A 13,357-nucleotide genomic window follows, 5' to 3' on the forward strand; every position below is an offset into this window, starting at 1 on the left:
GAGAGAAATTACGAAGGGAAAAGCACCTGCTGAAAAATGTCAAAAATAATAGTTTTCGTTTTTTGGCTCCAACTTTTGATCCGTTGCTCGCAGCGTATTGGGACTGCGCCCAATCGATTTCTCTCGCAAAATTACGTCAGAATTGTGCCAGAAAGAATTTATTCCAGCACTTTTTAAAATCTCGAAAATTCTTGCCAAAAATACAAAGGGGTTAACCTTTCTTTTTTTTCGACCAAAAAATCTTCCGTCTTAGAATTGATTCGTATGACCCTTTTTCGACCAATTGGACCCCCAGGAACTCGGAAAACGCAGCGAAAAGAGCGTGGGACCAACAGGAGAGAAATTACGAAGAGAAAAGCACCTGCTGAAAAATGTCGAAAATACTAGTTTTCGTTTTTTGGCTCCAACTTTTGATCCGTTGCTCGCAGCGTATTGGGACTGCGCCTAATCGATTTCTCTCGCAAAATCACGTCAGAATTGTGCCAGAAAGAATTTATTCCAGCACTTTTCAAAATCTCGAAAATTTTGGCCAAAAATACAAAGGGGTTAACCTTCCTTTTTTTTCGACCAAAAAATATTTCGTCTCAGAATTGATTCGTATGACCCTTTTTCGACCTATTGGACCCCCAGGAACTTGGAAAACGCAGCGAAAAGAGCGTGGGACCAACAGGAGAGAAATTACGAAGGGAAAAGCACCTGCTGAAAAATGTCGAAAATACTAGTTTTCGTTTTTTGGCTCCAACTTTTGATCCGTTGCTCGCAGCGTATTGGGACTGCGCCCAATCGATTTCTCTCGCAAAATTACGTCAGAATTGTGCCAGAAAGAATTTATTCCAGCACTTTTTAAAATCTCGAAAATTCTTGCCAAAAATACAAAGGGGTTAACCTTCCTTTTTTTTCGACCAAAAAATATTTCGTCTCAGAATTGATTCGTATGACCCTTTTTCGACCAATTGGACCCCCAGGAACTTGGAAAACGCAGCGAAAAGAGCGTGGGACCAACAGGAGAGAAATTACGAAGGGAAAAGCACCTGCTGAAAAATGTCAAAAATAATAGTTTTCGTTTTTTGGCTCCAACTTTTGATCCGTTGCTCGCAGCGTATTGGGACTGCGCCCAATCGATTTCTCTCGCAAAATTACGTCAGAATTGTGCCAGAAAGAATTTATTCCAGCACTTTTCAAAATCTCGAAAATTTTGGCCAAAAATACAAAGGGGTTAACCTTCTTTTTTTTTCGACCAAAAAATCTCTCGTCTCAGAATTGATTCGTATGACCCTTTTTCGACCTATTGGACCCCCAGGAACTTGGAAAACGCAGCGAAAAGAGCGTGGGACCAACAGGAGAGAAATTACGAAGAGAAAAGCACCTGCTGAAAAATGTCGAAAATACTAGTTTTCGTTTTTTGGCTCCAACTTTTGATCCGTTGCTCGCAGCGTATTGGGACTGCGCCCAATCGATTTCTCTCGCAAAATTACGTCAGAATTGTGCCAGAAAGAATTTATTCCAGCACTTTTTAAAATCTCGAAAATTCTTGCTAAAAATACAAAGGGGTTAACCTTTCTTTTTTTTCGACCAAAAAATCTTCCGTCTTAGAATTGATTCGTATGACCCTTTTTCGACCAATTGGACCCCCAGGAACTCGGAAAACGCAGCGAAAAGAGCGTGGGACCAACAGGAGAGAAATTACGAAGAGAAAAGCACCTGCTGAAAAATGTCGAAAATACTAGTTTTCGTTTTTTGGCTCCAACTTTTGATCCGTTGCTCGCAGCGTATTGGGACTGCGCCTAATCGATTTCTCTCGCAAAATCACGTCAGAATTGTGCCAGAAAGAATTTATTCCAGCACTTTTCAAAATCTCGAAAATTTTGGCCAAAAATACAAAGGGGTTAACCTTCCTTTTTTTTCGACCAAAAAATATTTCGTCTCAGAATTGATTCGTATGACCCTTTTTCGACCAATTGGACCCCCAGGAACTTGGAAAACGCAGCGAAAAGAGCGTGGGACCAACAGGAGAGAAATTACGAAGGGAAAAGCACCTGCTGAAAAATGTCAAAATTACTAGTTTTTGTTTTTTGGCTCCAACTTTAGATCCGTTGCTCGCAGCGTATTGGGACTGCGCCTAATCGATTTCCCTCGCAAAATTACGTCAGAATTGTGCCAGAAAGAATTTATTCCAGCACTTTTGAAAATCTCGAAAATTCTTGCCAAAAATACAAAGGGGTTAACCTTCCTTTTTTTTCGACCAAAAAATCTTCCGTCTCAGAATTGATTCGTATGACCCTTTTCCGACCAATTGGACCCCCAGGAACTCGGAAAACGCAGCGAAAAGAGCGTGGGACCAACAGGAGAGAAATTACGAAGAGAAAAGCACCAGCTGAAAAATGTCGAAAATACTAGTTTTTGTTTTTTGGCTCCAACTTTTGATCCGTCGCTCGCAGCGTATTGGGACTGCGCCTAATCGATTTCTCTCGCAAAATTACGTCAGAATTGTGCCAGAAAGAATTAATTCCAGCACTTTTGAAAATCTCGAAAATTCTTGCCAAAAATACAAAGGGGTTAACCTTCCTTTTTTTTCGTCCAAAAAATCTTCCGTCTCAGAATTGATTCGTATGACCCTTTTTCGACCAATTGGACCCCCAGGAACTTGGAAAACGCAGCGAAAAGAGCGTGGGACCAACAGGAGAGAAATTACGAAGGGAAAAGCACCTGCTGAAAAATGTCGAAAATACTAGTTTTTGTTTTTTGGCTCCAACTTTTGATCCGTCGCTCGCAGTGTATTGGGACTGCGCCTAATCGATTTCTCTCGCAAAATTACGTCAGAATTGTGCCAGAAAGAATTTATTCCAGCACTTTTGAAAATCTCGAAAATTCTTGCCAAAAATACAAAGGGGTTAACCTTCCTTTTTTTTTCGACCAAAAAATCTTCCGTCTCAGAATTGATTCGTATGACCCTTTTTCGACCAATTGGACCCCCAGGAACTCGGAAAACGCAGCGAAAAGAGCGTGGGACCAACAGGAGAGAAATTACGAAGAGAAAAGCACCAGCTGAAAAATGTCGAAAATACTAGTTTTTGTTTTTTGGCTCCAACTTTTGATCCGTCGCTCGCAGCGTATTGGGACTGCGCCTAAACGATTTCTCTCGCAAAATTACGTCAGAATTGTGCCAGAAAGAATTAATTCCAGCACTTTTGAAAATCTCGAAAATTCTTGCCAAAAATACAAAGGGGTTAACCTTCCTTTTTTTTCGACCAAAAAATCTTCCGTCTCAGAATTGATTCGTATGATTCTTTTTCGACCAATTGGACCCCCAGGAACTCGGAAAACGCAGCGAAAAGAGCGTGGGACCAACAGGGGAGAAATTACGAAGAGAAAAGCACTAGCTGAAAAATGTCGAAAATACTAGTTTTTGTTTTTTGGCTCCAACTTTTGATCCGTCGCTCGCAGCGTATCGGGACTGCGCCTAATCGATTTCTCTCGCAAAATTACGTCAGAATTGTGCCAGAAAGAATTTATTCCAGCACTTTTGAAAATCTCGAAAATTCTTGCCAAAAATACAAAGGGGTTAACCTTCCTTTTTTTTCGACCAAAAAATCTTCCGTCTCAGAATTGATTCGTATGACCCTTTTTCGACCAATTGGACCCCCAGGAACTTGGAAAACGCAGCGAAAAGAGCGTGGGACAAACAGGAGAGAAATGATGACGAAAAGATCACCAGCCGAAAAATGTGAAAAACACAGGTTCTGGTTTTTCGTCTGCAACTTTTGACCCGTTGCTCGCAGCGTATCGATACTGCGCGTTATCTATTTCTTTCGCAAAATTACGTCGGAATAGTGCCAAACCTTTTCATTCGAACACTTTTCGAAAAACCATTCTGCTCTTCTACCCAACATAGATACTTCACTTGCGACTAGCTACAACAGTGTTTCGATATTGCGCCTACGAAAATTCAAGATCGAGAGAGCAAATGAAAAGTTGTTGGAATAATTATGAATAACAATGCCATGGAATACATCGAGCGCGTGTCTAATAGAATTTCATTTGAAAATGAATAATTGTTTAATTTTCATGTTACAGCCGTATCATTGTAGATAATCTAGTTTGTTTCCTGGGAAATGGGTCACACATATTAGTATCGTATGTACAACAACTGCGTACACATATATACGTTTCGGTCTGTTTATTATCATCACATCTGATCTATTATTATGTATGATCTACGTATACATTCTTTTCTCGGGGTCCTATACTATAATTAAATCATTGTTTTTCTACGAATTTTGGAAGAAATTTATTTTCATTATCAATTTCTTGCATCGCTGACAAGTCGGTAAGTACTCCCAGGCAAGGTACCGGCTTGGGCTCACCATTGCGAAGACTTTGGTACTCGGAAGGTGAATGCAGCCAGCATCATGTCAAAATCGGTAACTCTCTAATGTTCTGCAATAAGTTCTCAACTCTACCGTTGGAACATCTCAGGGAGCGCAAGCGCACATCGAATTTCGGTTGACACGCTAAAGCCCATTAGGGCAACTGTCTTCATATTCTTCAGTCAAAGTCTTCTTTCAGCTGAATAGAAAATCCTCAAAATTTCTCTTGAGAATCCAAAGAAGTGAGCTTCACATTTTACCACAAATAATTTACATATATTACACAAGGTGTTACTTCTTACAATTATAGGCATCGAATATGTAGTTACAAAGTCATAGCATAAACATAATAGTAGATTTTATGGCATTTATCAGTAACTAGGATATAGACATATTCATATTCTACACTAGTAACAGAACAGACATAAAGACAAATCACATATTCATTTTAAATATAACAAAAAATCTTGCAATCTTACATAGATGAACAACGATCATACTAACTAAAACACACTAATCTATACCAATGCCGACGAAAGCAGTGACAACAACCATTTCAAAAAATCCTTATCAGAACTTGTTATTCTTGCCAAATTCGATCTTACTACACGGCATTCAGCAGGAATACTAACAGTCGAATATACTGATGCTCGCATTTATCTTATAATAAGTCGATCCAGCGTTGATAAGCCAGCATACGCCGGTGCACCGATCAGAACCATTGGCGAACTGGTCGGGCAGGCGCTCGACCAATCATAGCGTGGTCGTTTCCGTGTAACATCTTATAAGATTATTTGAAAATTAAAAATGAGGCGAAATCTATATTAAAAATCTTTTACAAAGTATGAGGAGTAGAGTGCAAATTTTAATTCATTTATAAATATGACTACACATGAGCCGTCATTATGTTTAAAATTCATTCATTCATCAATTCATTCATTCCAGGTGTATATAGTTAAAATGGTGTATATTGTTAAAATTAGTGTATATGGTTAAAAACAGTGTATTTTGTTAAAATGGGTGGATATCGTTGAAATTATAATGTATTGTCAATAACGGTTTTTCGTCGAGGCACTATATTTGTTTATTGCACTTTTAATGTTCTTCGTTTATCGTCTCTTTTTAAATTTGCTTGGCTTTTCGAGTGTTTTAATTTTTAATTTAACAGGTATGTCCTCGCAGTTTAGATTTCCTTTATTCTCAGTTAGTCGACTATTTCAGAGAGGAACACCTCCGCACCTCCTTCCTCCTGGAGAGACGTAGACCAAGCCCCCTTAATTTTCTCCTTCTCAAATTTGACCAGGTTCCCCACTCCCTGGGTCTAGCCTAATCCGATCGTGCCGTCTTCATTGCGCGGTGATATTTGAACCATTACAATCTCTTCCTGAACCTCCCACTAGGGATTCCAGCCGAACCCGTTTTTCCATTGTACAAGCATTTTCAATGCTGAAGTCAGCATGCGCACCTTTTCAACCCTGAATCAAGTTTCAGACAGAAATAATAATCAATCGCTGATTTTACAATAATTAGTTTGCAATAAATGACACTCGACGCATCGTGTTTCATGTACATACATGAGGGCATGTTTCCGGGTACTCGACTGCGTTGTACCTTAGTGCAGATTTCACCAGTTTATTTCTTCAGTTTTGTCGCAAAAAATTAAGACATCTGAACAAATTCCTATACCAGATACCAATTTTGTTCCAAAATTTTCGAAACTTCCCACTTTATAGCCTAAAACCGAAAAGTGTTCTCCTACTCACAGTAATAGATCCAAGACACATTGTTATGAGAAAAAAATATAAATATTTAAATACCTTTTCTGTTCTTCGTCAACGTATTATTATGTTCGTGATTAATCTATCCTCCGCTTACTCATAGTTGGATAAGTTATATACGAACTAAATAACTAAACCGTGAACAAAGAAAAACGTCACATGCAGATAAACCGAATTGTGGATCCAATATTTCACTTACAATTGACTCAATGTATCAAAACGGCAGTCCGAAAGCCAGTAAGAATCCTTCAGTGCCTCTATATTGGTGTAATAAGCTGGATCGATGATCAGCTGATCACTTTTGACGACGCCATATTGCTAAACACCCTCCAATAAATGGATAATATGTCCAGTACACTGCACACGGTTCACAGTGTAACGTTAATTTTATCGTTTGTTGTTTATCGGTTGAGCTCACGTCAGCAGCTGTTGTGCGATGACCACAATCTTCGCAATTTTTATAATTGTCGTTTTTCAAGATGATGTTTGACCCGTTTGTAGTTACCTCTGTTTATCCCCGGCATCTATTCGTATTTGCACATGTGATAAGTGTGCAATTTGCGCTCAAGGATCTCCGGTTTTCCCCAGAAACCGAACGCGTCGCATCATGAGTTCACCTACGAATTCCTGGTAGGTTCTCAACCCGAAGAAAAAAACAAATAAACAAATAAAATAAAACGGACAAGAGCAATCGAAAATTTGTTATTCACTCCGCTGAACGTCTCGTAATATTTACTACTGAAACGAGTTTTCTTTCATATAAAAAAGATCGTTAATAATAATCATACATCTTATATCGATGCGATTATGCTGCGGGTAAAGAAGGTCATTCTAATATCGACGTGGGCGAGGCGGCGAGCTCGCGCCTTCTAAGCACTCAAAGCAACCAACTGAATACCGGATCTGGTGGACAAGGCTGCTCGACGGAAAACCCGCTACTTAAATACATGCCATTGTGTGCCGGAGTATAATCTTCGGCCCCATCGTTCAGGGTCGGATCTACATGCCCCCCCCCCCCCCGGATCAAAACGTTTTCCAGCAGAAAACCGAAAGCACAGATTTTTGCGTTTTCCCCAGTTTTTTTATTTTCAATTCGATTCATTAAAACTTGATTCTACTTCAATTCAATCTTCAATTATATATTATGATTCATATTTTTACGATGGATTCATTTTGTTATAATTATTCAATCTTGATCAGGCTGATTTGCCCATCGTTCTACACTGTAAGTCGACTTGTAAAATCTGCTTGATATTAAAGTCTACAATTATTTAGTTTACGAAAATTAAACTTGGTTCTACTTAGTTTTACTCTGATCAAATCTTGGAATCCAATCTGCTTCACGCTTTTTTTACTGTTTGGGTTGATTTTGAAACCAGATTCACTTTTATTTGTTACCAATAGGCTTCAGTCGGCATGATGCTACTTCATTTACTTCAATTAAATCGACGAATCACTTTCTTTTATTCCCGTGTAGTTCAAATTCTGTTCGAAATAGCAACGACAATTTCAATTTAAAATTGAAGTGAATTGCATTGCAGTCGAGCCGACTTCACTTCAACAGACTTTACACGAATTGTGAGGTTGAATTGTTTCGAGTGAAGATCTGTCCCTGAGCTGGACGCACCGCATGCATCAATGTGTAATTCGCGTGGCTGGGAAATACGAAGAGATGACGTCGATGACGTTTTAAACCAGGTATGTCTGTTCCTCGGTCTTTCCGTCCACCGTCGCAGCGCTAGTCAAAGATGCGAAAAGTGGAGAGGGACGCCATGCAAACGCTGGGATACAGCGCTAAAACAAACATCTACCGATTATCCGATGGTGGGATTTTTCGCCAGACACAAAACCATACCTACTACCCACTATATAAGATCCAGAAGCAGATATCATCCGGGTACACTGGTCGATACCGTCCGCAGTGAAGAAGATCGAAAAGTATAAATCATTTTTCGGTTTTCAATTCTTTTTTAAGTTCAACTTGTGTGCTGCTGTGGGATTTTACGAAGTTATTATTCGAGGTTCGTGGGTCTGTATGTTATAAGACCGAATCAGTTTTATGGTATTGTAAATTGCTCATCTTTCCGGGATTATTCGTTTCGTATTTTTCAGTCATTCTTATCCGTTCGAGATTACTATTTTTTTTATCTTCCATTAAGAAACTGAGAATTTTCCGGTGAAAGTAAGAATGTTTCAAGAACGAGATAATCTATTTGATAGAATTTTCAAAATCTACAAAGTCGAAGTGAAGAAAATTAGAAAATAAAATTGTTCGAACTCTACTATATTCTTACTCATTCTAATCTAAATCATCGCTTTCTATACTTTGACCTTTTTATATTTCAACTTTTGTATACTTTAACTTTCAATATTTTCAAAATTCTGTTGAACTGATTTTCGCAGTTTTGAAAATCCAATATTCTGTCTCTTGTATTTTATTATCTTTCTAAAATTTCATCTTCTCATCCAAATTTTTCGGGTTGGAATATTGGAAAACTTTCCTCTACAAATTTGTAAATATTTATATTTCAACTGACCAGATTCATTCAACTCTTACTTTCACCCAAGCCAAATCTGACCTTGATTTAATATTTTTTTGTATCCTTCAGATGCGGAACCAAGTTTATTTCTCGTTGGCCGTCATTGCGCTTTGTTTTGCGGGCTGCAGTGTTTTCGGCGAGGAATTAGCCGCAGAGGAGAAGCTTAGGCTCGAGGATCTCGATGATTCTGTTCCAGAGGCAGTTTCGGTCGACGATGAAGCACTCGTGCGACCGAAACGAACGCTTCTTCTGAAGAAAAAGCTCCTTGGACTTGGAGCTCTTGGTCTAGGCGTTGAATTTGGAGCTGTTAAGAGGTAATAATTTTGTATATTTTAGATTCTGCGAAATTTTTACTCCCTGAAAAATTCGGAATCTGTTCGGTTATACGATAAAAATATATTGTCAAGGTGAAATTAATCGCGGTGTGAAACTTTATGAATTCCGAAATTCTCGGTGCTGAATAAAGAATTTTTGAAAATCATCTGATACAAATCATAAGAATAAAACTGGGATTCAAAAAAACGATAAGAATAAAAATACGCCTCTCACTGCTACAAAAATCTTGAATAACAGAGTAGGTTGAAATTTTTTTTCTTCCACAGTTGTGATTTAAACGGAATCAACATAAGGGACTGAAAACGTTTTTCAATTTACATATTTCAGGGTTATTGAAAAATTCGGCATAAAATTATTGCATGCAAGAATTCTAAAATTTCTTACAATCTGTTTCCAACATTTTTTCATCACGTGATCATTGACCAAAAGAAAGAGGCGAACTAGCGGGAAATTTGAAAATTGGGAAGTGAAGTTATTTTTATTGCGATCACGTCAACGCCCAGAATCTGACACAATCGTCGAGGTGTTTCAATACTAGTGATACATACGTCACTAATGCATGCTTATCATTCATCACCGGCATCGAAATGTCACGTAATTTTACGGAGCTATTACGCATTCCATTCACCGCCTCGTTGTCTGCGACGAAAGAAAGTATACTTACTGTAAAAACTTTCGACGTTGCTCTTATTGCTGATAATTGATTGAAATGGTATTCCGTTTTCTAGAAATTGTATGTTGAGAATTTTTATTATCATTAACATTCTCACTGGCGTACTAAGAAGTAACGATTATTACTGACGTCAAGTTTCTCAAATTAAAATACTCAATATCTCAGGACTGATGCAGTGAAATCAATGCCACTAAAATTCTGCCCTCTTTCTACAACACCATAAAACGTTATTGTCGAACATTCTGTTACAATTGTTTGTTGATCCCGAGCTATTGGTTGGACTTTTCTGAAATTGCACAAAGTCGACAAAGCACATTTCTGAAAGTCTCGAACACACTTGTGGGCAAGAATCGGCGCTAATCACAACTGTAAATGACGTAACGACTATTCGTCGCGGAGCATGAGACAGAGCAGGAGGTCAGTCACGTTGGATACAGAGAAAACGACTCCCCATAGCGTAATCGTCGCCGCGGTAGAATACTAATGCGACATACACGGAAAGCCGCATCACGCAAGAAACATGACGAGGTTTTGTTTGGAACACAAGAAAAATTCCCGAAATTCCCTCTAACGGAGTAACAAGATATAGCCCGACTCTGAATTCTGGTCTGCTTTGAGTCCCTTCAGTCTCTGCAATGCGAAGTATCTGAAAAACGAGTTTCGAAATGCACGTATGGTGTGAAACTCTTTGTTGATGTAAAGAGTTGTAAATATTGCCCGGTTGACGGTAAATATGTGTTCAGTTTCCTCACGATTAAGTATGCAGACAGGTTATGCTGTAAAATTCAAATTCTCCGACGTGTCGAGAAGAGGAACCTGAGCACACTGATCATCACTGCTTCAGCGTCATCTTTTATACCTCGGTTGTTCAAATTTCAAATGAATTTCAAATCCTCATGCAGAAAGGAGAATGAAAATTCTTCTTCTACCGTGTGTTAGAAGGATACAAAATACAATTACATTTGTATTTTTGATTTGAGACGAGATGAGATGTAAACATGTTACTGTCATCTAACGGGGGACCACAGTTGTCAAGGTGTTCGAAAATGAAAAAGTATATTGTTTTGAGGATTGAAGAATTTAACCAGGTTAATTTTCCATGGTGCTTTTCTCCAAGTGAAGAAAAAAGATCATCTATAAACGAAAATGAATTTTAACGTAATATTGTATGCTTGAATTTGAATTTTGAACCAACGATGGTGCTGCCACCAAGCTTCAAGAGTTGGCAGTGTGCTTCCTCATTACAGTTTCACCAACCAATGGTATTAACCTCTCAATTTTCAGTTACGGTTGGGGTGGCCACGGTGGCTACGGTGGTGGAGGCTATGGCGGAAACTACGGCGGAGGCTACAACGGCTACTACAGGGAAGAAAGTTCCGGCCCAAGTTACGTATCGCGTCCAGTTTACGTTGAGACACCTGTCTACGTTGATAGGCCGGTCTACGTCGAGAAGCAGGTTTATGTACCGAAGCCCGTCTACGTAGAGAGGCCAGTTTACGTCGAGAAGCCCGTCTTGGTTAAAACGACGTACGGACACGTGGAGCCTACCGAACACCGTGGAAATGGTTGGGGCTGGAACGGAAACGCGAACGCGAACGCGAATTCATACGGCGAGGGAAACGGAAATGGAAACGGATACGCCAATTCCTACGCCAATAGCCAAGCCCAAAGCTGGAGTACTGGTGATAATTTCGGACCGTCTTCCGCTGGCGTTGTAACAAGTGAAGCTCATGCCAGCGCCAGCGCCTCTGTCGGCGGTTCTTCGGGAAATGGCGCTGGGAATGGAGGGTGAGAATATTTTAAACACCTTTTACTTTTTTATCACCTTCCCCGCCTTCATAGAAGACTGAGTGCATAAATTTAGCCTTAAAAAGGTGACAAAGTTTCTTTTGATAGCACCTAACTCAAAAGCAAAACTTACCTCATCTTTGTAAGATTAGTTTTCTTTGAGAGCCCACATTTTGTTTTATTGTTGTGAAATTAGTTTCCTTAAAATTGTACAATTGTTGTTCCTGTTCTCGTACGTTTTGTCCTGTCTTTTGTGGTTGCATCAGTTACTTGAAAATTATTAAATTATTTGTTGTTTCTGTTGTTGCCGTACAATTTATCCAGTTTCTTGGCAGTTGTATGGATTTCTTGCATTTTTTCGTAGTTGTTATTAGTCTTCGCACAACCTAATAATATTACTAAAGTTAGACTTGCGCGATAAATATTGCCTCAAAATTTTTCAAGAATACCATTATTGTTTTGATCAAATTTTCAGTAACACTAAACTTCCGTTTTATCACACAGCTACGTTTACTGAAGGTGCCTGAAGAAGAATCAACGATTTTCGAAAAACGAAGTGAAATGCGCTAGAATTCAGAGTATTGGAAAAAAACACCTCATTACTCTTTCTTTGGCCTGAATCTACAAAATGGAGGATTGACTTTTCAATAGAAGCTATTTAATGTACACATTTTTGTTCCCCACAAATTGATTTGAGTTGATGATTATTTATACTATATTATACGGTTTTTTATTTCAAATTATCTTATTCTTTGTCAGTCTTACCTCAAGCAACATATTTCGGAAGCAAATTCATGCGAGATTATAATATATGTACTGTAGCGAATTGAAAAATAGATTCTTAACGGTTTATAAATCGCGGATCATCACTTGCAATTATAGATAATAATTACACTTTGATATTTGTGACATACCTATCGTTGTACAATATTATACTTGTCATATGTATCATACAATAATGTATATTTATAGATCCTATTTAAGTCAATTTTTGTACAAATAAAATAATTCTTACCTGCGTACATTGTATTCTTATTTATTTTGTGAATGTTCTGTGATACCAATGTGTATTGATTGTAATGGTCATATAAAATACTATTACTAAAAATTATCTTTTCGTATTCTAACAGGTTTATTTGTTAATTAACACATACGAACGTTCGAATAATTAGTCACAACGGTCAATTATTTACTTTGTAAATTGTTAGGATTCACGATAAATCTTTGTTAAACTGTTTATTCATTCATACATATACACATATACACATTTACAAATCTAACAAAAAAGAAAAAAAAACAATTAAAATCAAATAGATGGCAGGAATTCATTCTCACTTTATGCGATTTATTTCTATTTTTAGGGGAAATTTGGTAGTAAGAATAAAGAAAAAATGAAACGAAACGAAGTGCTTTGAAACTAGAGAATCAAACAGAGGGATCACGGCTTGTAATTACCTATACGATTGTCATAGAATGATGAACTTTTGGCGAACAATTGATTTTAAGCTTCACAGTTTAACCCGTGTATCCATTGCGTATGTCAATGTTACGGCGTAGCGATCAATGCCGATTTTAATACAATTACAACAGTATAATGCCTGTAGAGATTGAATGGGATTTAATGCGGAAGTTTTCTTTTTCATCGGTATTACGTGTATAAACCAATCGTTCCAAGGTTGTACGTAATTATACCTATGAGAACATGTATAACAATACGTCACGATTTCCGAAGTTGAAAAAAAGATTGTGAAAAAAATGGCGCGAAAAATCCCGAAATTAAGCGTTCCGTGTCAATTCCTTCCATGAGAATAGGTAAAAACAGCGTTGACGCTGGTAGTTATAACTGAAACAAGTTTTTCTTGGGAAGATTGTATA

General features: G+C 38.1%; 1 protein-coding gene and 1 long non-coding RNA gene across 5 annotated transcripts; one reads left to right on the forward strand and one right to left on the reverse strand.

Annotated features, from left to right (window-relative positions):
- Nucleotides 1-5,743: 5,743 nt before the first annotated feature.
- LOC124304373 (uncharacterized) lies at nucleotides 5,744-6,761 on the reverse strand. Its single transcript, XR_006908163.1, has 3 exons — nucleotides 6,185-6,761; nucleotides 5,942-6,101; nucleotides 5,744-5,842 (listed from the first exon to the last, which is right to left on the reverse strand). It is a non-coding gene; the product is annotated as an uncharacterized LOC124304373 (long non-coding RNA).
- Nucleotides 6,762-7,932: 1,171 nt separating this feature from the next.
- On the forward strand, nucleotides 7,933-12,504 carry LOC124305159 (eggshell protein 1-like). Of its 4 annotated transcripts, none has more exons than XM_046764257.1 (4): nucleotides 7,933-8,083; nucleotides 8,755-8,999; nucleotides 10,979-11,482; nucleotides 11,987-12,504. In XM_046764257.1, the coding sequence occupies exons 1-4, from the start codon at nucleotides 7,967-7,969 to the stop codon at nucleotides 11,997-11,999; spliced, it is 879 nt and encodes a 292-aa protein (XP_046620213.1). In that variant the 5' UTR covers nucleotides 7,933-7,966; the 3' UTR covers nucleotides 12,000-12,504. The 4 variants fall into 4 exon arrangements, with proteins under 4 accessions (XP_046620213.1, XP_046620215.1, XP_046620216.1 ...); XM_046764259.1 differs by having other exon boundaries at nucleotides 8,010-8,166; XM_046764260.1 differs by having other exon boundaries at nucleotides 8,038-8,178.
- Nucleotides 12,505-13,357: the final 853 nt, after the last annotated feature.

Source organism: Neodiprion virginianus, chromosome 5 (assembly GCF_021901495.1).
Source record: "Neodiprion virginianus isolate iyNeoVirg1 chromosome 5, iyNeoVirg1.1, whole genome shotgun sequence".
Lineage (NCBI taxonomy): Eukaryota > Metazoa > Arthropoda > Insecta > Hymenoptera > Diprionidae > Neodiprion > Neodiprion virginianus.